This window comes from Danio rerio, chromosome 22, assembly GCF_049306965.1.
Source record: "Danio rerio strain Tuebingen ecotype United States chromosome 22, GRCz12tu, whole genome shotgun sequence".
Lineage (NCBI taxonomy): Eukaryota > Metazoa > Chordata > Actinopteri > Cypriniformes > Danionidae > Danio > Danio rerio.
Window position 1 is genome coordinate 1,400,589 of NC_133197.1, and position 25,969 is coordinate 1,426,557.

A 25,969-nucleotide genomic window follows, 5' to 3' on the forward strand; every position below is an offset into this window, starting at 1 on the left:
GCTTTCATATTGTTTTAGATTTACTTTATAAACAGATTATAACACAGTTGCGGTCATATTTAATGGTGTATTTGGTAAAAATAGTGAGGATTAGGTCGTAAGAAAAAACTTTTAAAGCTTAAATTTACCCCACACGGTACCGGCTCGTCTATATTTTACTCCAGCATTAATTCTGCCGTCATGACGACCGTCTCCCGCTTGTGACGGAAAAACAACATTCGCCGAGCAACACAGACAGCCCCACAGCACTCGCTGAGCAACACAGGCAGCCAATCAGAGCTCGCTGAGCCACATACAAGCATCCAATCGGCGTTCGCTGAGGAACTTGCAGGCAAATATCCCGCCCTCGGCGCTTATTATGAGGTGGAGAGAGATTTCATTCAGCGGAGCTTATCTGAGTGACAAACTTTGTTTCATGTATAATTCCACTAATGTTTCGAGAGTTGTGTGTTCATTTAAAGTAAGTGTTGTTTTTCTGTCACCTGTAACGCTCGTGAGTGTGATATGCTTAACTTTGCTGCCGATAACTTAAGCGGTTTTGATCTGCTTTGACTCATGTAAACAATGCTAATATAGTTAGCATCCGGTGAATAGCGTATATTCATTCACAGTTGCTTATACTAATGTTATTTATGTACATTTTACTTAAGGACAGTGAGAAAATGAGGGATCTAGAAAAATCCTTCAAAGCTGGAGAGACTGAAGAATGAACAGGTTGGTGTTTATTCCTGATTGTTCATTAATGAGGCTGAAGAACATTAAAAATCAGTTAACAGTTCATCTGATTCATTTAAGAATAGAAAAAACCCACAGATAAATAAATACAGTGTATTCTCAGGATAAACATTTGTTCTTTTATTTTCATGTATACAACATTTATTATCATAAAATTAAACAAAATGTCATCTGCTTTGATTTATTTTACAATTATATCATATATTGTTCAGATTATTTTTGCACAAACCTGTGCCCATGTTTATCACGCTTCTGAGAATTGCTCATAAGAACAGTGCTAATGAAGAAATCAAGAGTTAAAAGTTCTAGCTTAAAGCTGTGTTTTAATTAAAAGTTACTTATCGTGCTGTTAGGAAGAGGAAATTACCAGTTTAAATCAATTCAATTAAATAATTAAATTTCGATTTAATTAAACTAAAGAAAATTTACTGAAGATAGTTTGCAGTTTTATAGCAGGAGGGCTTCCAGGGCCGTTGCTAGACAAAGCTTACAGCTCCTGCAAAAAACAACATATATATATATATATTAGGGCTGTAACGATACACCAAACCCACGATTCGGTTCGTATCACGATTTTTTACCCACGATTCGGTTCGTATCACGATTTTTTTTTCGTGTGGGGTGGGAAAAAAAAGATTTTTAAAACTTTTTTTATTAAATAACATTTGAAAAATCTTTATAAACTAAACATCAAAGAACAATATTAACTATTCAAATTATTAACAATATAAATAGCCATATATAAAATAAATAAATAGCCAAAGCTATATCACTTTTGTTTTCTTTGTAACAAAATACTGTTGAAAAACCAAACAGAACTAAACTCCATTGTGTAGATGGTTCAAGCATGTTGAAAATTATTTTTCAATCAAGTTCTCTTACATAGAAAAAGTAAATTAAATGGCTACTAGGGATGCTCATTTCGGTTAATTTGGCTAACCGACAACCGCCGCTCATTAATCGGTTAAGTTGGTTTTGTTTTTGATATTCCTGACACATTCAGACAGTCCCTTACTAAGAGCTCTGTGCGAGCTCTCCTGGCTAAACGCTTATTGCGAGGGCTTAAACGATGCAGTGCTCGTAATGTCTAGCGGAAAAAAAGTGTTTCCTCACGTTCTTCTTCAACTAGCTCAACTTTTGCAGGCACGCGTGACGTTATTGGAAAGGTAGTCACGGGGTGTGTCGCGATTCTCCTTATCACACCGCGACACAGGATCGTAGATCTGAGTGTCGCGATTTCGATTTCATATCGTGTATATATTCACCCTGCTTTTTTTTCTTTCTTTTTTTACATTTTTCTGAAATTATGTTTAACAGAGCAAGGACATTTTCACAGTATGTCTGATAATATTTTTTTATTCTAGAGAAAGTCTTATTTGTTTTATTTCTGTTAGAAAAAAAGGCAGTTTTTAAAAAAATCCATTTTAAGGTCAATATTATTAGCCCCTTTAAGCAATTTTTTTTTTCCCAGGCTGTCTGCAGAACAAACCACTTTTATAAAATAACTTGCCTAATTACCCTAACGTACCTAGTTACCTAATTAAGCTAGTTAAGCCTTTAAATGTCACTTTAAGCTGTATAGAAGTGTCTTTAAAATATCTAGTCAAATATTATTTACTGTTATTAGAGACGAGTCATTAAAACTATTATGTTTAGAAATTTGTTAAAAAAAAATCTTCTCTCCGTTAAACAGAAATTGGGGAAAAAAATAAACGGGGGGGCTAATAATTCTGACTTCAACTGTCTATTATGTTGAATGGGGAAAAAGTTGTTGTTTTTTACCCTGACATTAAAAAAAATAAAAAAAATTTAGAGCAGTAATTATAATATCGTGATATTTTTACCGTCTGAATCTTATACCGGCCTATGCCTAGTCCTTACCAAGCCAGTCGACCTTGCTGTTTACACGTTCTCCCTGTGCTCACTAGGGTTTCCTCCCACCGTCCAAAAACATGAAACTTAAGTTAATTGACTAATCCAAATCAGCACCATAGACATTGTAAGAAAGTAAATGAGATCGTCTTGAAGGAAAAATAAGTTTTATTCCAGAAAAGTAGTGTCAAAGTGGAGACAACACTTCGGATTCATCGCAGTTGGAATTGAATGCCGATCATCCTCCGTTTAAACATCTTATACTGTTTCTTTCCGCTTAACATGTTATTAAGCTTTCACTTCAAATGTAAATTTAGAATAGCAATCCCAGACCTTTCGGTATGGTATTTAACATGTTAATATGCTTTCGCTTTGAATGTAAATCGAGAACAACAATAAAAGTGATACTCTTCCGTTCCCAGATCTTAAGTAGACTTTCTGGTGAGAATACCAACTGTTATGATAAATGAGGTTAAACAGAGATCCTTTTGGTCAGCAGATAGTTCTTGATGGCTCGCTGCCGCTGCCATGCTACAAGAAGTAAATTATCATTCCAAAGACATTTTTTAAATGCTTTTCTTGAGGAACTCTCCAGTCTGTGATAACTAAGCTCTTTGTGAAGAAAGGAGCATCAAACACTTGTGAAATAAAGTAGAAGTTGGGTCGAGGCAGACTAATTTCTTACAACATGCTCCTAGTGAGTAGTCATCTGTTCATTAGCTACTACAGCAGGGGAGTTCTCCAGATCTACCTGAGCTCAAACTCCCCTCTGTTTGTAATCGGGAGAGAGCCCCGGGCTCGAGGATCCTATGAGCTCAGGGCTCTCTCCCGGGACAGCATGCCAAACACGCTTCATAATCACTCATCAGCTAAGTGTGAACTCTCGAAGTATATATTATAGGGTATATGCCGAGCTAGTGCTGTTCCCATGCTGATATTCTTCCGGTGAGCTGTTATTGTGAACTTTTTTCCATTTTATACGGATCCTTATACAGCATCGATGTTGTAATGTCAGTAAAATACATTCAGTTAAATAAACTTTAGCATTTATTTGGTTGCTCAAGCGTTAAACGAGGCAAAAAACTGTTTACTCGCACGCGCCCGTCAGAATCGGCAGACTAACGCAGAAGCTTCATTAAATATACTAGGGTAAAGTAAATGCTCATATTATAAAGATATGACGGGGGGAATGTAATTTAATGCAGTGCTTCTTGTACAATCTGAGACCCACTTTAAATCGGAAATCACTCAGCTAGTGGAGATCGCTGTTTTTTAAAGAGAACAGACCTTAAACGCACCGGATTTTGCATTGGCATTCAATTCGCCGGAAGCGCTTAACCCAGGTTACTGGCAAATTAAAAGTCCTATTAGCATGCTTTAGCATATACCCCATTACAGGGTAAAGTCTCGACTGTGTATTTGAAAGCGGTGGTTCTTTTGTTTTCCTTCTCTAGTGACTAGCTAGTGACGTTTGTCTGTAAACCAAAAGCGTTCAGCTGTGCGTCTGGCTCCGCCTTTTGGTACTCTTTGGAAAGGGTATGCAAAAAGTGGTATGGTACGGTTCGTTTTTTGATACTGACTGTGGAAATGGCCATAAACGCACACTGAAACAACCAGTGGAAATCATTACATCTCCATCACAAACCCCTACTGTCAACTCCTAACCACTTGAGAGTCCTCTGAAGCTTAAATATCTGGGAGATTAAAAGTGATTCTGAGCTTTACGAAATTGAAATGTTTGTAAGGAGATGAATTCTCAATATGTCAGACTTTGAGAAGCTTGATTTACCTGGGCTCTGATATTACTTTTGAGAAAGAAATATATGGAAATGAAGACTTCTCACTTCCCATTTAGCTCAGATTGTTCATGATTTCCTAAAAAAAAAAACTTTTCTACTCTGATTTCAGACTTTATTGAAGAGAGCGAAGATGATGAACCTGTAAAAGCCGAGAAAATCCCTCATTTATTGACTGAAGATATTTTTAATAATGAAAAGAAAAGACAAGAAGTGTTTCACCTGCACTGAGTGTGGGAAGAGTTTGGGATCCAAACACTGTCTCCAGCTTCACATGAGGATTCACACTGGAGAGAAACCGTACACATGCACTGAGTGCGGGAAGAGTTTCAGACAATCATCAGCGCTTAAATCACACATGCTGATCCACACTGGAGGGAAACCGTACACATGCACTCAGTGTGGGAAGAGTTTCAGACATTTATCAAACTTCAAAAAACACATGCTGATCCACACTGGAGAGAAACCGTTCACATGCACTCAGTGCGGGAAGAGTTTCAGTAGATCAACACACTTTAATGAGCACATGATGATCCACACTGGAGAGAGACCACACACATGTGATCGATGCGACAAAACGTTTTTGAGGGCTGCAGACCTGAAGATCCATCTTAGAGTTCATACAAAAGAGAAACCGTATTCATGCTCTGAGTGTGGGAAGAGTTTTGGACGTCAGTCAAGTTTAAAAGACCATCAGAAGATCCACACTGGAGTGAAAGAGTACGTGTGCTGTCAGTGTGAGAAGACTTTTATCACAGCTGGTTTGTTGAAACAGCATCAGAAGATCCACACTGGTGTGAGAGAGTTTGTGTGCTTTGAGTGTCAGAAGACTTTTATTAGAGCTGAATATTTGAAACGGCACCAGATGATTCACACTGGAGAGAAACCGTACAGGTGTTCACACTGCGACAAGAGCTTCAGACAGTCGGGAACCCTGAACGCACATGAGAGGATTCACACTGGAGAGAAACCGTACACGTGTGATCAGTGTCTGAAGAGTTACACACGGTGGTCGCATCTTCAGAAACACATGAAAATCCACACTGGAGAAAAGCAGCACACGTGACATCAATGCAGCAAAACAGTTTCTCGTGTGTAACGAGTGTTTCACATCAGAAAACACTGGTGCTGCAGATGTGTGGATTCCTCTTGATTATTTGCTTCTTCATGATTACTGCATAAACCAGGATACAAACATATATTGTATTGATTTCAGCAGAGTAAAGGTCTGTGCACACCGAGACATTTTTTGCTCGCGTTTTCCGTCAACGTTTAACGCCTTGTGACTTTTAGCTGGTCATCTCAGCTAAGACCAGGCTGGAAATGGCTGGAAACGGCCAAAACCCCTCTAAAACCAGGCTGGTCAACCAGCTAAAACCAGCCAACCAGCCTAGGCTGGTTTAAGCTGGATTTTTCAGCAGGGTTAAAATATAAGATACATTATTTCTTTTGATAACACAGCAAATCAATGGTTGCCTGATGGTGATCAGAATATTAAGAAGTTGTTGACTGATGATTCTGGGTCTGGAAGCGGTACCCTCCCCTCTTCCTTCTGTATGTGCCATCAATTAGTCTCTTCTTGCTTTGTTTCTCTCTTTGAATTAGCAGGATTTGAATATGGGTAACATAAGACAGTCCAGTGATGTCATTTCGAACATGTTTAATAACAGCTTAACTGAACTATAATACACGGTCAAAAAACCTGTCTTGCTTCCATCTTCATGACACTTCTTCCTTCCCGGAAGCGTATACTTTATATAAAAAAATTAATTACTTTTAGTAAAATATTTTAAAGTTTGCTTATTACATTATTATTAATTTAACATAAATAAAACAATGAGCTTATGGCTCTTATACCAGGGGTGTCAAACTCAATTCCTGGAGGGCCGAAGCCCTGCACAGTTTAGTTCCAACCCTTTTGGAACTGAGATTGACACCTGTGCTTTTTACCTTGCTCTTTCCTAGCTGTGTTTTACCCCTAGATTTAAGTGGGAACATAACACTAAGGAAAGTCCAGTTTGTTATTTGCCTATTAAATGACAATAGACTACAGTTTTTAATTTAATACGTTAACAGATTCCATTTTTTTTATATATTCTGAAAATGATGCAATAAATATGTATTTTAAAAATAAGTATTTCTCCAAATGTCTTTATTTAAATCGTCAGGAAATATTTTTATATCATATTTAAATTAAAAAGTGTGGATATGAGAACCATCTGACAAGTTAATTAAGCTAAAAAAGTAGTGCTTAAAATGTGAGAATAACTTTTAAAGCATCAACAAGCGTTCTGAACACAAATCTTTTTTGTTGTTGTTGTTGCTGAAAGTGATTGACAAACAGGCAGCCAATCAGCTTTCGCTGAGCGACATACAGGCAGCCAATCGGCGTTCTCACATCAACGTGCAGGCAAATGTCCCGCCCACGGCGTTTAGTATGAGGTGGAGAGTAAATCCATCGGAGCGCTGCTGAATGACAAACATTTCCGTTTAATATCACTAATTTCACGGGTGATTTGAGTCTCTTCAAGGTAAGTGTTTTATTTCTGACATTTCTAACATTCGCCAGTGTGATGTGCTGCTGATTATCTCGCAGTTTGGTCTGCTTTAGCTCATGTAGTTAATGCTAATATATTTAGCTTCAGGTAAATATTTGACATTTAAGTCATCCTTAGTTGCTTATACCAATGCTATCTCTGTACTAGGTCTGCAAGTTATTAGAAAAACATGACTTGAATTGTTTCTCTGCGATATGAACAACTAAATATTGCACATATATAGCGCAGAATATATCCAGACAGATCACAGCAGATGTAATATGTGTCAGATAAAGCTGGCTAATGTTCATTCATTGTATATAACATAGTAATCAATTTTGAGTTGTGGTGACAAATAAACAAGTCTCTCGTATTTTAACTTACCGAACCCCCTGTGGCGAGTTTTAGACTTAACCAGCAGTTTACAAATGAGACTACTATTAACAGTAAGTGCTTTATACAACAATATTGTGATGTATCGTCCGTAAAAGCAACTTCCCCCATGTTTGTGACATAATCAAAATATAATAGTCATAACTGGAATATTCCCGTCAGTCTACAAGTGAAGACGACCATCAGGAAGAAGTGAAATCTGAAAGACGAGATGAAGATGAGTGATCCAGAACCCTGCAGAATTAAAGAGGAGGAGGATGAGGAGCAGACAGGTTGGTGTTTATTCCTGATTCTTCAGTAATGAGGCTGATGAACAGTAACCGTACGTTCACACCGAGAGCGTCAAAGTAGCCGGAAGTCATTCATTTTCAATGAGAGCAGGCGGCGAGGAGCAGTGCGGCGCATCTTCTCTGGCGTAGGCGTCCATAGATATATACACTAGATGTCGCCTGGCCTATTGTTGTCTATTGGACGGAATGCGTCAATAGCGCCGCCATCTTGCTACAGGGTAGCGCTCCTTTAAAATGAATGCGGCACCAAGGTACAGTGGAGGACTGTGGCCATCCAAAGCCAGAGATATACACATATATCTATGATTGGGAGTTTTCCTGGATGTTAGTGTGTAATATTTTTTTCTAATTACGAAAATTATAATTTTACATCACTTTTCTACATTGATAGATCAGTGACCGCACGGGCATTCCTGACAAAAAGCTTGTGTTTGTGTGTACAGAAATGTACTATCCACCCTGCCTGTTTAATTTGATCTAATCATGTCCTGAAACACATCTCCTCTCCTGCTTTCACTGCTCATACTGACGGAGGGAGCGATTTGTTTGTGAGTGAATCCCCCGAACGACTCTTTCACTAACGTTAGGCGACAATAATACCAGTTTCTGGCAGCGCAGCATCTCGTTGTCATATTTCTTTTGCATTGTTTGCTGATTTTATTCAACAAAACTAGCATAAGCCGAGTGTTTAGTGCGAGTTGGAGCTGCTTTGCCGTATGGTGAATGCAGTAAGTGACTGTTATCATCAATAACGTGACCTGATTAGCACAAAAGTTCAGAACATACAAAAACAGAAAAAACTTAATATTACCTATGAAATGTTCTGCCTTTGTGCTTTGATTTCTTTGTTTGCTCGTTTCTACACCCGTAGACAGCGCTAAAGTCCCGCATCTTCACGTAATAACTGTCTTGACTAGTGCGGTTGAATGACATTTGTCCTGGGAGCACTGTACCAATGTGGCGGCGCTATTGACGCATGCTCAGGGTCCCTATGCGATATCTAGTGTATATGTCTATGGTGGGCGTCGAGGAGAGTTGAAATCATGTCAACTTTATGGTAATGAGCTATGAAGCGGGTCGGCGGCAAGCAATCAGAATGAAGACGTCCACCGCATAATAGGAGTTCAGAGAACACAGACCTGTGAACTTTGGTTCCGATCACAGTTGTTCCCAAGGGTTTGATGATTGCGGTCGCCGGATTTCCAATTATTTACCATGTTTTATTACAGGAACATGCTTTAAATAAGTTACTGATGTGCAATAATGTTATATAAATTAATCTTAAAAAAGCCGGAATCTCACGCGACGTGACAGTATAAAACAGTATTGCTGCTTCAGGATATTTCAGACATATGGACACATATTGGATAAATAGAGCAAAGCCACACCACACGCAACTTGATCTTCCATTGTTATATGAATTTGATAAGAGGTGCGCAACATTTTCACACTAGAAACATGTTTATGCAGGAATGTAACTGATAAGCTGCAATGGCTCCTTTAAATACGAGATTAAGTTAGCGAGTTTTGACGCTCTCGCCGCCGGAGCTGAAGGCAGACAGCATTGTCGCCAGAGCGACCTTGGACGCTCTCGCCGCTTTCGGTGTGTATGTACGGTAAGAGCTTTGAGCAGTTCATCTATTCAATTGTGCGCTAGGAAAATATATTAAATAAACACACAGAAAAATAAGTACACTATTAAAAAAAGTGTCTTTTATTCACTTCATTTTTTTGAGAATTAAATGTATATGAATGAAGTCTTTTCACTTCACATTTTGCTCAGAGTGTTTTTGACTAATAACTGAACCTTTCATCTTTGATTTCAGACTTTATTGAAGAGGATGACGAGGAGACGTTTGTGAAAGCTGAGAAAATCCCTCATTTATTGACTGAAGGTGTTTTTTTAATGCAAAGAGGAGACAAGTGTTTCACCTGCACTGAGTGTGGGAAGAGTTTGAGATCCAAACAAAGTCTCCAGTTTCACATGAGGATTCACACTGGAGAGAAGCCGTACACATGCACTGAGTGTGGGAAGAGCGTCAGACAATCATCGGCACTTAAAATACACATGCGCATCCACACTGGAGAGAAACCGCACAAGTGTGATCAATGCGGCAAGACATTTTTGATTCATTCACACCTGCAGAACCATCTGAGAGTTCACACTAAAGAGAAACCGTATTCATGCTGTGAGTGTGGGAAGAGCTTTGCAACGCAGTCCAGTTTACGAAAACATCAGAAGATCCACACTGGAGTGAAAGAGCACGTGTGCTTGGAGTGTGGGAAGACTTTTATTACAGCTCAGGCTTTGAAGAAGCACCAGAGGATTCACACTGAGGAGAAACCGTACAAGTGTTCATACTGCGACAAGAGCTTCAGGCGGACAGGAGACCTGAAAGTGCATGAGAGGATCCACACTGGAGAGAAACCGTACACATGTGATCAGTGTCTGAAGAGTTTCACGCACTTTAATCAGATTAAGACACACATGAAAATCCACACTGGAGAAAAGCAGCACACGTGACGTCAATGCAGCCAAGCATTTTCTCATGTGTAAGAGGTGTTTCCTGTCTTCATTCAGCTTCTGTTGTTTAACTAGGTCAGAAAGGGGTTCAGAAATAAACTTATGTCACAGTACAGGTATCTTGGAATCTCAGGCCCCTTTACACTAGTGCGTTTTAGAATGAAAACCATCCGCGTCCACACTCACGTCTCTGAACAACTCTCCGTCCACATGACGCTGGAATTATACTCGCGCATGGCGCTGCATCGTGCACCTCCGCTGACTGCGCGCACCCCTCGCGAAACGGCCGAGGCTTTTATACTCGCCACGTTCGCCGTTGTGATATTTTTTAAAATGACAGTGGGCGGTCAATATAAACCCACCTTAAAATCAGACGGATAAACAGAGAAGTAGGAAGCTTCTGTAATGTAAATGTAAATGTAATGTAATGTGTATTTATATAGTGCATTAATTGTGTATGGCCGTACACCCAAAGCGCTTCACAATCATGAGGGGGGTCTCTCCACACTACCACCAGTGTGCAGCAATCACTTGGATGATGCGACGGCAGCCACAGGACAACGGCGCCAGTGCGCTCACCACACACCAGCTATTGGTGGAGTGGAGAGACAGTGATAGAGCCAATTCGGTGGAAGGAGATGATTGAGAGGCCATGATCGTATGGGCTGATAGAGGGACTTTGGCCAGGACACCGGGGTTACACCCCTGCTCTTTCACGAGAAGTGCCATGGGATTTTTAATGAGCACAGAGAGTCAGGACCTCGGTTTAACGTCTCATCCGAAAGACGGCGCCCACTGACAGTGTAGTGTCCCCTTCACTTTTACTGGGGCATTAGGACTCACGCAGACCACGGGTTGAGCGCCCCCCCCTGCTGGCCTCACTACCACCACTTCCAACAGCAACCTAGTGTTCCCTAGTGGTCTCCCATCCAGGTACTAACCAGGCTCAGCCCTGCTTAGCTTCAGTGAGTAACCGGTCTTGGGCTGCAGGGTGATATGGCTGTGGAAGTCTGTGGAAGTCTTCTGGAAGTACGTCATATCATAATGTTGTTCAATATTTTTAAACTAATTATTTGTGTTGTTTTTATAAATTATTTTAATGATTATAAGCATTTTTATAACCTTTAAGATTTTTTTAAGCAAACTTTGATGCATCACTTGCTTTTGTCCATATCTCTGACAGTTTTCCTTTTGAAGTTTATTACAATATTAATCACAAGAAAACACGAGTTGCTCTACAAATATAATTTTATTATTTCAGGGATAAAAGCAAAAAATAAAAAGTACACTTACTAAAAAAATACAGATGTATTACAAATACGATTCAATAACATACGTTAGTGTAAAAGCCATGACTGGTGTAAAAACATATTCAGTAATTGTGTACCCGGGTCTCCACTTTTGCTATGATTTTTTTAGGCATAAACAAACTTATCCGTCAGGTTTTTTTTTTTCTCCAATTTTTTTAACATAAACTTTCCTCTTTCCCTCTGCTGTTGTTAATAATAATTGGTCATCACTTGCTTTTGTTCATATCTCGCACAGTTAACCTATTACAATTTATTAAAATATTAATGACAGCAGAACATGAGTTGCTCTACAAATAAATGTTTTATTATCGCAAAAATAAAAGCAAAAAAAGCACACTTAGGCCCCGTTTACACTAGTGCGTTTTAGTTTGAAAACGCACAAGTTTTGCTGCGGTTACGCCATCCGTCCACATTACGCCGGAGTTCTCGAGCGCCGAAAACGGAGCTTTTTGAAAACGCTGGAGAGGCCGTTTTCATTCTAAAACGCTGCTGCTCCGTCTCATTGTGGATGGGGAAAGACGGAGACATCTGAAAACGGAGGCGGGGCTGCAAACGTTCGCCTCTCTGATTGGGGCTTTTCCTCAATATTAAGTAGCCCACACATACAGTTCAGTCTCGCATCCTCTTCTTGTAAGTTCAGACTTCGCAAGTTTGATCAAGGCTGCAGTCTCCCCCTTTTCAGTTTGATATGGAAAACATACCGAGGACACGGGTAAATCTTCAAAGGGAACAGTGTACTTTATAACTTCATTCACATCACCTTGGCTACGTTGTTTCACTTTATCAACATTAAAATGTAAACATGATATAAGGAACTGCCTATTTTCATTTTAATATTAGCAACTTAACAGACAGCAGAAATGTTGAGGCGTCGTGCTGCATATATGGGCGTCATCTTCACTGTGTGGATATTTATAACAAAACGGAGCCGATAACAACTGCCTCCTTTTAATTTCAGTAAAAATACGAAACGCACCCTCTCTTTTGCTGAATATCAGTTTTAATAATCGATAATTATATTGTAATGTATATATTATAATGTATAACATACAATAAGTTTATACATTGTAGGAAATAAAGGCAAGCGATCGGTCAATGTACCTGGATTAATCATTTACTTGTCTTTGCGCTTAACCAAAACATGTTACCCGTGAACAAGTAACTTAATAGATTCCAATGACCAAAGTCAGGGAATATGTCGTTAGATAAAGACAACAAGATAAATGAAATATCCCGTTTAATAAATATAGTGAGATTAGATCCAGCGGGAGATGCTTGATGAGAAGTCCGACTAGCAGAGCTCTCATCTGGGTAGAAATGCTGGAGCGCTTGCCCGAGAGTGTCTGTGTGGTCACGTGATGTGCGTTTTCAGCGTTTTGGTGTGGACGGAGAGCTGTTCAGAAACGCTGGGTAAAACGCGAGTGTGGACGCGGATCATTTTCATTCTACAACGCCGTTTTAAAACTAAAACGCACTAGTGTAAACGGGGCCTTACTTAAAAATAAAGATTATAGATTTAGCCCGCTCCACAGTTCACACATTACTGTCTGGCTAGTTTCTGTCCTATTCTTATGCTAAAAAGGCAGTGATGGTCCAACATTCCTGACCATCATCAACAATAAAGGCCAGAGAAACAGGCCATCAGCATATCTATTCCTTTCCAGTAATCAAAATAATTTAGTGACTTCATTATAGTTTTGTAACTATTAAATTGTTTTTAATACAAATGCATCAGTGCAAAACCTATGACTGGTGGAAAAACACATTCTGTAATTGTGTACATTTTGCCATGGCCTCTTTTGATTTTAATAAACTTATTCTTCAGGTTTTTCCAAATCTTTTAACAAAAACTTTCTCCTTTCCCATGGCTGTTGCAATTTCTAATCAAGAATGATTGATTATCTGGTTATCTCTCTGATCACGACTCATTAGATGTGTGTTCAGTCGTACTGTTTCAGATAAAATCTCTTCAAAGTGTTTCATGTTCAACTCAAATCAGTTGCGGTGGCGTGCGCACTCTTCGCTCGAGTCTCAAAAAATCCCCTGCGCACCGCCAGCTAAATCATGCGGCGCGCACCCAAATTAAACCTCCGCAAACTCCACGATGATTCGCCGCGCGCACTCAAGCGAACAAGCGGACGCGTCGAGTATAAACAAGGCTTTACACTGCTGGAAACGCACATCACCTGACCACACACACACTGGCATGCGCTGCCGCATATCTACCCAGATGAGAGCTGTGCTCGCCGGACTGTTCATTAAGGATCTACCACTGAATCTAATCTCACTATGTTTGTTAAACGTGATATTTAAGTCATCTTGTTGTCTTTATCTAACGACATATTCCCCGACTTTGCTATTGTAAATCTATTCTTGTTCTCAGGTAACTTGTTTTGGCTGAGCGCAACGAGAAGTTAATAATTAATGTAACCACGTACATTCTGTATAATGACTGATTGCTTCCCTTTTTTGGTAAAACTTATTGTACGTTATATTTTTATAATGGCCATTATTGACTATTAAAACTGATATTCAGCAAAAGTGAGGGCATGTTTCGTAGTCATGTTAAAGGCTCTGTTTTGATATAAATATGCACACAGTGACGATGACGCTCATATATGCAGCACGACGCCTCAACATATCTGCTGTCTGTTAAATTATTAATATTAAAATGAAAATAGCAGTTCGTTATATCATGTTTTCATTTTATTGTTAAGATAGGGAAACAACGTAACCAGGATGATGTGAATGGGGTTATACAGTACACTTTCCTTTGGAGATTTATCCGGCATGTCCTCGGGAGTCCATATAAAACTTGCAAAGTCTAAACTTAAAAGGAGAGGATGCAGGCAGGACTGCCTAGTATTATGTACATTATTATGTATAGTATTAGAACTCCGTGTAGGCTACTTAATATTGAGGACAAGCCTCAATCAGAGAGGCGAATGTCTGTAGCCCTGTCTTCCGTTTTCTTTCAAATAGACTGGACAAAGAGTGATGAGCAGGCACCCACAGTCTTGCTGCTTTCAAGACCCCAAAATTTGTCTTACTGTAGTCAGCACCGGTTGCTTTCACTTTGAACAGATTATTAATTAGCCTAAAGTTAACCGTGTGCATGTGATCATCCTTTCATTATCACACGGTTTGTTTTTCACCTGCTTTCATTTGCTTACGGTTTTTACAATATTGCTTTAATGGGAGATTAAGGCCGTACTCACACTAGGTACAGTTGCCCCGAACCGGGCCAAAGCACGCTTTTCCCCCCTCCTGTCTCCCCCAACGGCCCGCGCTCACACCACAAATGGGCCTCAGCACTTTTACGTCATCGATGCTGCGCTGTTCAGTGAGAAGCGCTCTCTCACTCACCAGCACAGTGGAGATTTCTCTAGTTATATCGTTTCAGTCGTTTGATATGCAGTCAAATATTTCGCCAAACAGTCCTTAGGGATGCGGGGACACGCAGTCAGATATTTCGTCGAACAGATCCGCCACTTTTGGCACTCAAAAACAATCATAAAGCTCTCGTGCTGCAGGAATGAGGAGGTCTGCTGAAGGTGCAGCTGTGGTGCTGTGAGGAGTCCTCGTCTTTAATAAACTACGGCAGTTTGCGTTCACTGAACAGTAAGAATGATTAATAAATCCATATGAAACAGCCCCTTAAAAGTCACGTCTCGCTTTCAGTTTCGGGCTTTGACGCGTTTTGCACTCACACACAAGCGTACCGCGCTAAAGCCCAAGTGAACCGGGCTCAGTCACACCTCTTCCAACAGGGCCAGAGCCGGCCAAGTGAACTGTGCTTGAGCCCGATTCAGCGCACTCACACTTCTCAAACGATCCGGGAAACGGGCCTGGGCACGGTACGGATGGCATAGTGTGAGTAGGCCCTAACTCTCCATTTATGTGTAGTTAACTGGTGATCCGACAGACTTTTAGCCAGGACATATGACTGTTCACACAGTAACTGACTCTGAGTTAAAGTGACCTCTCTTTCAGAAACAGGCTTTACTTACCCTGCTTTCTCGAGTTTAACAAACCTGCCATTTTGAAACGTAAAACCCAGAGTTTCTCTCATTTCAGGGTTAAAATACTCTGAGTTTTCACTTAACCTCCTTTCTGAAACAGGCCCCTGGTGGAATGCATTGTCATACATGAATGTGGCCGAAAGTGGGCAAGCTGAAAACATTTCACACCTCATTCAGACTTTGCACTGTCGCATCATAATAGCAGGTGTGAACAGGGCCTGAGCTCCTTCTTCAGTTCAGCTATAAATACTGGAGTATTCCCATCAGTCTACAAGTGAACACGAGCATCAGAAGTGAAATCTGAAGGACGGTGAGAAGATGAGTGATCCAGAACCCTGCAGAACTGAAGAGGAAGAGGCTGAAACAGGTTGGTGTTTACTCCTGATTCTTCAGTAATGAGGCTGATGAACGATTCTGTGTAAAAACATTCATCACTTAGTTTAAGGACAAAACTATAGATTTGTTTTAAAGACGGACTGATAAATACAGTTTATTCGCAGTGGAAGGGAAGTAAGGACTGAATCTCAGTTGTGTTTTATTTCCATATTTAAACTCAGTTTGTGAAACATCATAAAACTAAACTGCACATGATCTGAGGAGATTGAGGGCCTACTCACACTATGCCATCCGTACCGTGCCCAGGCCCGTTTCCCGGATCGTTTGAGAAGTGTGAGTGCGCTGAATCGGGCTCAAGCACAGTTCACTTGGCCGGCCCTGGCCCGGTTGGAAGAGGTGTGCCTGAGCGCGGTACACTTGGGCTTTGGCGCGGTACGCTTGTGTGTGATCGCAAAACGCGCCAAAGCCCGAAAGCGAGACGTGACTTTTAAGGGACTGTTTGATATGGATTTATTAATCATTCTTACTGTTCAGTGATCGCAAACTGCCGTAGTTTATTAAAGACGAGAACTCCTCACAGCACCACAGCTGCACCTTCAGCAGACCTCCTCATTCCTGCAGCACGAGAGCTTTATGATTGTTTATGAGCGCCAAAAGTGGCGGATCTGTTCGGTAAAATATCTGACTGCGTGTCCCCGCATCCCTAAGGACTGTTTGGCGAAATATTTGACTGCATGTCACTGCATATCAAACGACTAAAACGATATAACTAGAGAAATCTCCACTGTGCTACTGAGTGAGAGCGTATGGCAAGCCGTTTTAGCATTTAAACCTTGTTCTGACTATCCATAAATATATTTAGAGATATCTCTAATTATATTTTGACTAGTCATAATTATAATTGGACTAGTCAGAATGACAATTAGAGATATCTGCAATTACAATTGTACTAGTACGAAATCAGATTGGAGATATCTGCAAATATATTATGACTAGTCATATTCCTCCATTGACTTCCATTGAAAAATATTTTCAGATATCTCTAACTGAGTTTTGACTCGTCAAAAATCCAATTCAAGATATCTACAACTGTAATTCGACTACTAGTAAATTAATTAGAGATATCTTCAAATATATTTGTAAATATCTCTAAATATGACGAATTAAAGACATCTCCAAATGTATTATGACTAGTAAAAACTCAAGAGATATCTCTAATTACAATTGTGACGAGTCAAAACTCATTTAGAGATATCTGCAAATATTTTTCAATGGAAGTCATTGGAGGAATATGACTAGTCATAATATATTTGCAGATATCTCCAATCTGATTTCGTAATAGTACAATTGCAATTGCAGATATCTCTAATTGTTATTCTAACTAGTCGAATTATAATTATGACTAGTCAAAATATAATTAGAGATATCTCTAAATATATTTATGGAGTCAGAGCAAAGATTTAAATGCTAAAAAGGCTTGCCATAGAAAGCGCTTCTGAACAGCGCAGCAGCGATGACGTAAGCGTGCCGAGGCCCGATATGGTGTGAGTGCGGGCCGTCGGGGGAGACGAGAGGGGGGACAAGCGTGCTTTGGCCCGGTTCGAGGCAACTGTACCTAGTGTGAGTACGGCCTTATTGTGCATTTATGTTTTGTTCAGGGTTTTAAACTCTTAATAAAAAAATCGTAATGTTACAAATAGGGCTGGGCGTTTTTTCCGATTAATTCGAATTTACGTTTTGACGACGATTTAATTTTATATTAAATCGAGAATTGCGATTTTTAAAAAATATATACATTTAATACATTATAATGGCACCAATGCGCTTTGCTTCACTCTCTGTATGTAGCAGGAAGCACACCAGAAGCGCCTCTCGGCGACGCGCTCCGCAGCACCACGCAGCGCCATGGATTTTAGAATTCTAAACAGGTTTCTATACACACACAGCCGCAACACAGAGCGCCATCTGATTCGTTTCATGGTAAATATCATGTGAATGTGCGCGTTTGGTGTGTGATAGTTTAAACTGTCATGTGCGCGCCGTGTCGCGGCGCTTCTGGTGTGCGACCTGCTTGACTGCCTGTTAAAGGAGTAGGGGGAGGCTGCAGACTTGGATCCAGACAGAACTACGGCCCAAGCAGTTTTACGGCCCAGGCAGTTTTACGGCCCTGTTGTTCCTGTTGTGTCCAGTAGAGGGAGGCAGTACAGTATTATTTTAAGCCTCCAGAACTTTATCGCACCCAACCAAACGCGACACCATGGAGAGGTATCTATGTTAAATACGTGTTTAAAACCTTAGCAAACATAAAACTTAAACCTATTTTTTTATTAGATTAAGGTCGATATGAGTGTATGTCAACACAAACAAATTGGTGTAGTATAACAGCAGTGTGTTAGTTTGACTCAATTTTAGCTATGTGCAGGCCAGCTACATGTTCTACATCAACAAAAGAGTAAAAGAACTTTAACCTACATAAGAAAGTGTGTTATGTAGGCTAATTTTCTTTTACCTTTTTGTCTCAGCAAGGGAGTAATTATTGTATATTTTATAATTATTTAAAGATATATATTTTCTCATAGATTAAACAATACACTTGCATGGTCTGGGTTGTCAGCCAAATCTACACTTCAATTACACTACATTATTCCTCTAAATTTGACTTTCTTAAATATTGAAATAAATCTAAACAGATCTGAAAATTTAATTGATTTTATTTTAAATTTTAAAATTGCATTGCTTTCAATTACAATCAATATGATTCAATCCTGTTCTAGTTTAAACAATTAAACTCATATATCTATAAATGCATAAAGAAACTCCCAATTATAAATGGTCTACTCATTTTTGTTCATATAGCTATACAGTACATTTGATCTATTACCAATGAAGTTTGCATTGCACATGCAATCATATTGTTTATCCCTTATTTTTTCATAATATTTATTGTAACAATACCTCTTCATTCTTATTAAAGCCAATCATTACTCCATATTACACTGTATTGTTTGGTTATCATTTTGTTATTTTCAAAATGCAAATTTATATATAAACAATACAACAAATGCATATCTCTATATGAAAACGTATAGCTAGGCTACAATTAACCATTACAGTATCCAACAACTTGTGTTTTTAATTTTTTTAATTAAATGAATTAAATTAATTTGCAATAGTGTTTTTGCAAATCTGGAATTATTTGGTGAGTGTATCAGTTCTGCATATTTTATAGTGAGTTTATAACTCATTTTATGATACATTAATCTAGCGTTCATATTTAGCGTAATCTAATTAAAATTATATATATTTATTAACAGGATATTTTATAATCTGGGAGCGTTGACTTCAAATGTATTATGTGGTCATGTATCTTTCATCCCCCCCTACTGAACGCATTAGGAACAACAGGGGCGTAAAGCTGTGGGCTGTAAAACTTTTTTTTTTTGTTCTTCAAATATACTTTATTCTTTGTTAATGATTTTCAAAGAATCGTTTTCGCGAATCATGGATTTTGAATGCGTTGCCACAGCTTTCGCTTACGCTTCGCAAATTTTCGTTTGCTGTTTTTTTTTTTTTTTTTTTTAGATTTTTTTTTTATTAACAAGAACCAGCATGTACAGTTACAGTTGTTTTGTTATACAATACAATCGCTTTACATTTCTTAACAAGATTGAAATAAGTGAAAAAAACAAAGAAGAGAAAAAAAAGAAAAAAAACAGAGGAGAGGGTACATAATTATCAAATTACATACAAATATGTTTCGCACATTTTATAATTTTAGTTATTTACAAGAGTTAGTAATGCACTTTTTTTTTTTTTACAGGAAATGCATATATACAAACATTTTATGTAAAAATGTTAAAGGAGGAGCATATATTAATTGTTTTAATTGCTTTTCTATTGTGAGACTTGGAAATCACTTTTATATACATTTGAATCTCTTTTGTGGGCCGTAAAACTGCCTGGATCCAAGTCTGCAGACGCCCCATATAGCAGGGGTTTTCAAAGTGTGAGGCGCGCCTCCCCTGGGGGGCGCCAGAGCATGTCAGGGGAGGCGCGGGAAAAAATATAATATAATAAAAATATAATTATTAAGTTTAATTATTACATGTATTTTTTATTATATTTAAACGTTTTAATTAAACAAAGAAAAAAATAATACGTCAAATATAAGAAAACCTTTTTTACCCAGAAGGCCATAGCTATGAATTCGCTTCTGTTTGGCAAGCCTGCCAATACAGGTATATGCCTGCTAATACAATGGGTCGGTTTCTGAGACCCCCCCCGATTCAAAGCTGTAATGAAGTTCACGGCCCTTTGGCCGCCGGGAAGAAGGAGGCGGAGAACTGAAGCAGTTTAAAAGTGGTTTATTAATGACAGTGACGGCAGCTCCGTCTAAACCAAAACAAACGGACGGCAGATCCTCATGGAGACTGCCGTCAAACTGAAAGCAAAAGTAAAATATGTCCGGGTCCGGTCCTCTCTCGGCTTCCTCTGCCCTTGTTCCTCCTTTTATGATCCAGAGCTCCTTCCGTGGGATCTGAGGCAGGTGCGCACCGCAAGTGTATCCACTTACGCGGTGGCCTCACTCCGTTCCCACGGCGCTCGGCCACGCCCCCTAGCCACAAAAGCCTTCAAGTTCAGGGCTTAAACCCAAAAGACGACGATATGATGATCAGTATTTGAGTTTATGATTTATGTGGACAGGACCAGCTGATGAACCACGACCTTTATGTGTGGTTTGTCAAAATATTTTGGCTAATGACAGCATTAGACCCACTAAACTTCCACTATTTTGACTGGGATGGACAGTTCTTGGAACTGTTCTATTCATATTGAACCATCATCCTAGTTTTAAAAACGTTTTATTAAAATACTTGTTATTACTCTGTAAATAATTGCACTTTTATGCAAATGATGATAAAAGTGAGTTAACAGTCTGACATCTGTCTGTGTCTCTATATATATATGTGTGTGTGTGTGTGTGTGTGTGTGTGTGTGTGTGTGTGTGTGTGTGTGTGTGTGTGTGCGTGTTTGGGAGGAGGGGGGCGCCAATGGATAAGTTGTGTCAAAAGGGAGGCCCACTGTCTTAGACTTTGAAAAACCCTGCCATATAGTGTTAAAGCGTGAAGTCATGTAGGATTTTACTTGTTGCATTAGTCTGAGTCACGTCTGTGTGGATTGTCAAGACATTCCCTCATCAAGTCGATAAACTCGATCTCAACATGTGTGAAGGATGTAAACGCCTGCCATGTGAAAAACCGCGCCGATCTTTTGGTTTGAACACGAGCAGAGGTGAGAGACTGTAGCAGTGAAAATGAAAGTAGCCGCCACCATGACGTCATTTAGCGGACCTAGTTGAAAACCAGACAGATCAGCCAGCATAATACAGAGAGTGGAGCAAAGCGCATCAAATGATCGATATTTAAAAGGGGAAAAAGAAAAACAGATTAAATATATTATTTTATATTAGACACATCTGGTGCTTGTATTTGCTCCTGCTATACGTCCACAACTTCACACATTGGGTTAAATTAGGCTTTGCACTTTCCATGTTCAGTCCTTTTCTTCCACTGTATCTTTTTAAGAAAAAGGCAGCAACTTTACAACCTGACATTCAATCAGAAGACAAAGACAAAGCCGAGCTGACAGCCAATCTTTCCTATAGGCTCAGCAAAACTTGCAAAAAACACCTCTGTATTCCTGCAACTGCAATATTTACACAAATATTTCTTATTCAAATCTTCAGCAACAATATTTAACTCGTGAATTTGTTTTATATTTATTTACACCTTGTGTTTTTGTATGACATGGCCATTAAAAATACAGTGTTCCTTAACCAGATGGTTTAAGTTACTTATAAAGAGAGTGTTACTTCAGTCATGTTGTTGTAATGTTGAGAAGACTAGTAACACAATAAAAAAATCTACATCAAATCGAAATCGTGAATCGGTCAAACTTCATAAAAAACCTAGAGTTTATTTTTTTTGCCAAATCGCCCAGCCCTAGTTACAAACCTGGTGTGGGTGTTAGAAAGGGATTTTGTTTCTGTGTCTGTTCACTTCGCTCTGACTTTGTAAGACTTTCTGAAAACCTTCATTTACTCTGATTTCAGACTTTATTGAAGAGAACGAGGAGCGTGACGGTGATGAACTTATAAAAGCCCAGAAAATCTCTCATCTACTGACTAAAGGTGTTTTCTTAATGCAACGAGGAGACAAGAAATGTTTCACCTGCACTCAGTGTGGGAAGAGTTTGGCATCCAAACAAAGTCTCCAGTTTCACATGAGGATTCACACTGGAGAGAAACCGTACACATGCACGCAGTGCGGGAAGAGTTTCAGACAATCAGCACACTTTAAACAACACAAGCTGATCCACACTGGAGAAAAAACACACACATGTGATCGATGCGGCAAAACATTTCTGACTGCTACAGAGCTGAAGATCCATCTGAGAGTTCACACTAGAGAGAAACCGTATTCATGCTCTGAGTGTGGGAAGAGTTTTACACAGCAGTCAAATTTAATGCAGCATCAGAAGATCCACACTGGAGTGAGAGAGCACATGTGCTTTGAGTGTCAGAAGACTTTTGTTAGAGCTGAATATTTGAAACGGCACCAGATGATTCACACTGGAGAGAAACCGTACAGGTGTTCACACTGCGACAAGAGCTTCAGACAGTCGGGAACCCTGAACGCACATGAGAGGACTCACACTGGAGAGAAACCGTACGAGTGTTCACACTGCGACAAGAGATTCAGTCAGTCAGGAAACCTGAAAGCACATGAGAAGACTCACACTGGACTTTCACATGTTTGTCTCATCTTAAGAGACACATGAAGATCCACACTAGAGAAAAGCAGCACACGTGACATCAGTGCAGCTAAACAGTTTCTCGTGTGTAACGAGTGTTTGACCATCAGCAAACACTGCTGTGAGAGATTAAGTGTAAAGTAAATCTGTCTGTCTTGAGTATTTGCTTCTTTAATAGCTTTGTTTTATTTGATGTTCGTCTCCATGATCACAGAAATGGTCAGGATACAAACATACATGTTGCTGATTTCAGCAGAGAAACATTAAATTCAGGATATTAGAACACTATTGATCAATGTTTACTTTTAAGTTTGTTAAAGGGCCATGAAACCCCCTCGTTTCAGCAGGGTGTTTTCACACCTCTACTTTGGAAAAAGTCAGAAAAGTGGGCGTGTCCAGCTCTGTTTAGGGGGGAGTGTCGGAGGAACTAAAGTGGGATGGTGTGGGAGTGTCTATTTGGGCACGCGCGAGTTTCAGTCAAAATACTCACACACAGTAGAAAGTGATGGTGTTTAACCTACATGGACATCTGTAGTGGAATTATTTGCCAAATTATTAAATGTTGGACTTTAACTGCAGTTTGGCTCTTTCATTCAGGGAATTCATTCATGCCTCTTGCGACAAACGAGATATTTGATTCGAGGAGCTGCTCTAAGCGTGTATTTTTCATGCAATGTTTGATACCGCACGGCGAATGAGAGAAAAAAAACCTCCGCATTTCCCGGAAACTTAGATGCACACGGCAGGTAGTGTCAGAAAGCCGCATGTGTTATTCCGGTCACAAACTGCGGTAAAAACCCTAAACGAGGTTAAAGTTTGGTTGTGGTGCTAACATGTTTACACTCGGTGCAATAGTTAGTTCGATACGAACAAACTGAATAAACAAAGAGCACTGGTCGCTCACTTACCAAATCTGTAGAGTGAAGGAATAAAATTACAGTCTAATGCTTCTTTTGAATTATATACATGTGCTCATGCTTATTTTGCATATGTATATGTGTTTGCTTGAACCATGATAATCTAATGAGTCCACGCAGTGATATGATGAGACATTCTGTTTGACCTTAAAATGAGACAGGAACTTTCCACCCCTATAATGTCAAATAACTAAATCTGTAACAGACAAGTCTTGCAGAAACCCCCTGTCTGGGTTGCAGCTGTGATGTGTGACTTTTCTATACAGAAAAGAGAACTGGAGCAGATGAGGAAAATATTGCTTTATTGTCTTACTAATCACTCTTTTCTTTTGATATATTTTTGCTATTGGAGGAATATACTCCCATTTGCCCCACTATTCATTATTTACAATATGTGTTTTTGTCAGATATGATGATGTCTCCTGATATAGCGTACTTCTACTTAACTCCTGTTATAATGCGTTTCTAACTAACTGCTAAAACCACAAGAGCTGTGTGTGGGTGCTGGCTGGAGACAGAGCTGCAGAGGGGCTTCCCCTAGATGGGTGCATACACAGGTCAAGAGTTCATAGACAGGACTAGGAGGAAAAGCAGATGTGGTAGATGCAGCATTTGTATACTGCTCTCTGTGTATGCGTGATGTTTGATGCTTTAATAAAATTGATATAATCCTGATATCTCTATAAGGAAGTTATGATGCTCAGCTGTGCTTTGATGATTTTTTGCTACAGTTGCTTGCTGTACCCCAGATGTCAGTAGTGTCAAGTATGTCAAGGAGAAGTGATACTTTCACCTGCCCTTTTGTTTCTGTGTGCAGAGGTATCTCTGTGTGCAGACCACAGACTTTTGAGAGATGATTCTGCCTGAAAACAGCTGATGGCAACAAAAGACATTGGGGGTAACTGATCAGAGGAGTGGCCAAAAGGATTGAACGCTGCTGATGGATAAAAGGAGGGAGTCGAAAGAGTTCGAGAGCTTTTGGAGATCCAGACTGCTTGGCTGACGGTTCTTCAAAAGCCCAGGATCCTGATCTTCGCTTTATTCACTTATGCTCGATAAATAAATTCATTGATTTTGATTAATTGACTCCTGACCGATTATTGAATTGGGTGGACTAAGGCAAGTGAGAAATAGTCCAACAAGAGACAGGACAATCACCAGCAACTAGAGCCGCGTCTTTATGAAGAGAAGACTACAAGCGAATCCAGATCTCAGCGTTTGCAGATGAGAACAGCTCTCAGGTAAACAATAATCCTCCTTAGACACGTAAGTTATTGTTGTCGAGCGTCGCGTACACTGTTAATCCACACGTGACTCCAGCTGCGCTCTCACAGAGAGAAAATGAAAACAAAACTGAACTGCAGCAAACTATAAAAGCAACACTTCACGCTTGTTTTGCCAACACAACGTGGCGTCTCTGTCGTCTAAACACTGTGACAGTAATGAATATTAATGAAGTTGCTCAATAGAGCGCGCTGATTGGTTTGAACCAAGCCTTACTCATGCATTAATGCATCACACTGTAAGACGTAATAAGACACACTCTGGCACAGACGTCCAGTCTGCACGCTGGAATACACACTATTATGTCATGACCGTGACGCAGCTTCAAAAATTTGTTTCAAACCAGAAGTACGAATTTGCTTGAAATAACGCAAAAACAACCAATTTACACTTTTTAGTGAAATATAGGTGTCCTAATAGTGTTTTTAGCAGTGTGGGACACATATACCACTGTCAACAGCTCAAAACATGTGTTCAGGTGTTTCGTGACCCTTTAAAGGAGTTCACACAGCTCAGCATCACTGAAACGTTCAGATATATCCGAGCTAATATTAACCTGTATTACTCAGCATTCTGAAATGCTCCATTCTGATTGGTCAGTTGATATATTCGGTTAAATGGGGTATATGCTAAAGCATGCTAATAGGACTTTTAATTTGCCAGTAACCTGGGTTAAGCGCTTCTGGCGAAGTGAATGCCAATGCAAAATCCGGTGCGTTTAAGGTCTGTTCTCTTTAAAAATCAGCGATCTCCACTAGCTGAGTGATTTCTGATTTAAAGTGGGTCTCAGATTGTACAAGAAGCTCTGCATTAAATTACATTCCCCCCGTCATATCTTTATAATATGAGCATTTACTTTACCCTAGTATATTTAATGAAGCTTCTGCGTTAGCCTGCTGATTCTGATGGGCGCCTGCGAGTAAACGGCTTTTTGTCTCGTTTTACGCTTGAGCAACTAAATAAATGCTAAAGTTTATTTAACTGAATGTATTTTAATGACATTACAACATCGATGCTGTATAAGGAACCGTATAAAATGGTAAAAAGTTCACAATAACAGGTCACCGGAGGTGTATTAGCATGGGAACAGCACTAGCTCGGCATACACCCTATTTGTCACCATCCATTGTGTAGCTACTG

At 39.6% G+C, this 25,969-nt stretch overlaps 2 protein-coding genes across 6 annotated transcripts; both read left to right on the plus strand.

Moving 5' to 3' along the window:
• The first annotated feature begins 355 nt into the window (after window positions 1-355).
• si:ch73-138e16.3 lies at window positions 356-6,534 on the plus strand. Of its 2 annotated transcripts, XM_017353339.4 has the most exons (3): window positions 356-460; window positions 651-714; window positions 4,516-6,534. In XM_017353339.4, exon 3 carries the CDS (start codon window positions 4,597-4,599, stop codon window positions 5,467-5,469), a length of 873 nt encoding a protein of 290 aa, XP_017208828.3. In that variant the 5' UTR covers window positions 356-460; window positions 651-714; window positions 4,516-4,596; the 3' UTR covers window positions 5,470-6,534. The 2 variants fall into 2 exon arrangements, with proteins under 2 accessions (XP_017208828.3, XP_073793058.1); XM_073936957.1 differs by lacking the exon at window positions 651-714.
• LOC108179102 (uncharacterized) lies at window positions 356-24,623 on the plus strand. Of its 4 annotated transcripts, XM_073936959.1 has the most exons (7): window positions 356-460; window positions 651-714; window positions 4,516-6,934; window positions 7,496-7,605; window positions 9,450-10,086; window positions 22,157-22,570; window positions 22,621-24,222. In XM_073936959.1, exons 4-7 carry the CDS (start codon window positions 7,545-7,547, stop codon window positions 22,685-22,687), a joined length of 1,179 nt encoding a protein of 392 aa, XP_073793060.1. In that variant the 5' UTR covers window positions 356-460; window positions 651-714; window positions 4,516-6,934; window positions 7,496-7,544; the 3' UTR covers window positions 22,688-24,222. The 4 variants fall into 4 exon arrangements, with proteins under 4 accessions (XP_073793060.1, XP_021325150.2, XP_073793059.1 ...); XM_021469475.3 differs by lacking the exons at window positions 22,157-22,570; window positions 22,621-24,222 and adding an exon at window positions 21,928-22,051 and having other exon boundaries at window positions 9,450-10,176; XM_073936958.1 differs by lacking the exons at window positions 356-460; window positions 651-714; window positions 7,496-7,605; window positions 9,450-10,086 and having other exon boundaries at window positions 6,838-6,934; window positions 21,928-24,623.
• The last annotated feature ends 1,346 nt before the right edge of the window (window positions 24,624-25,969 follow it).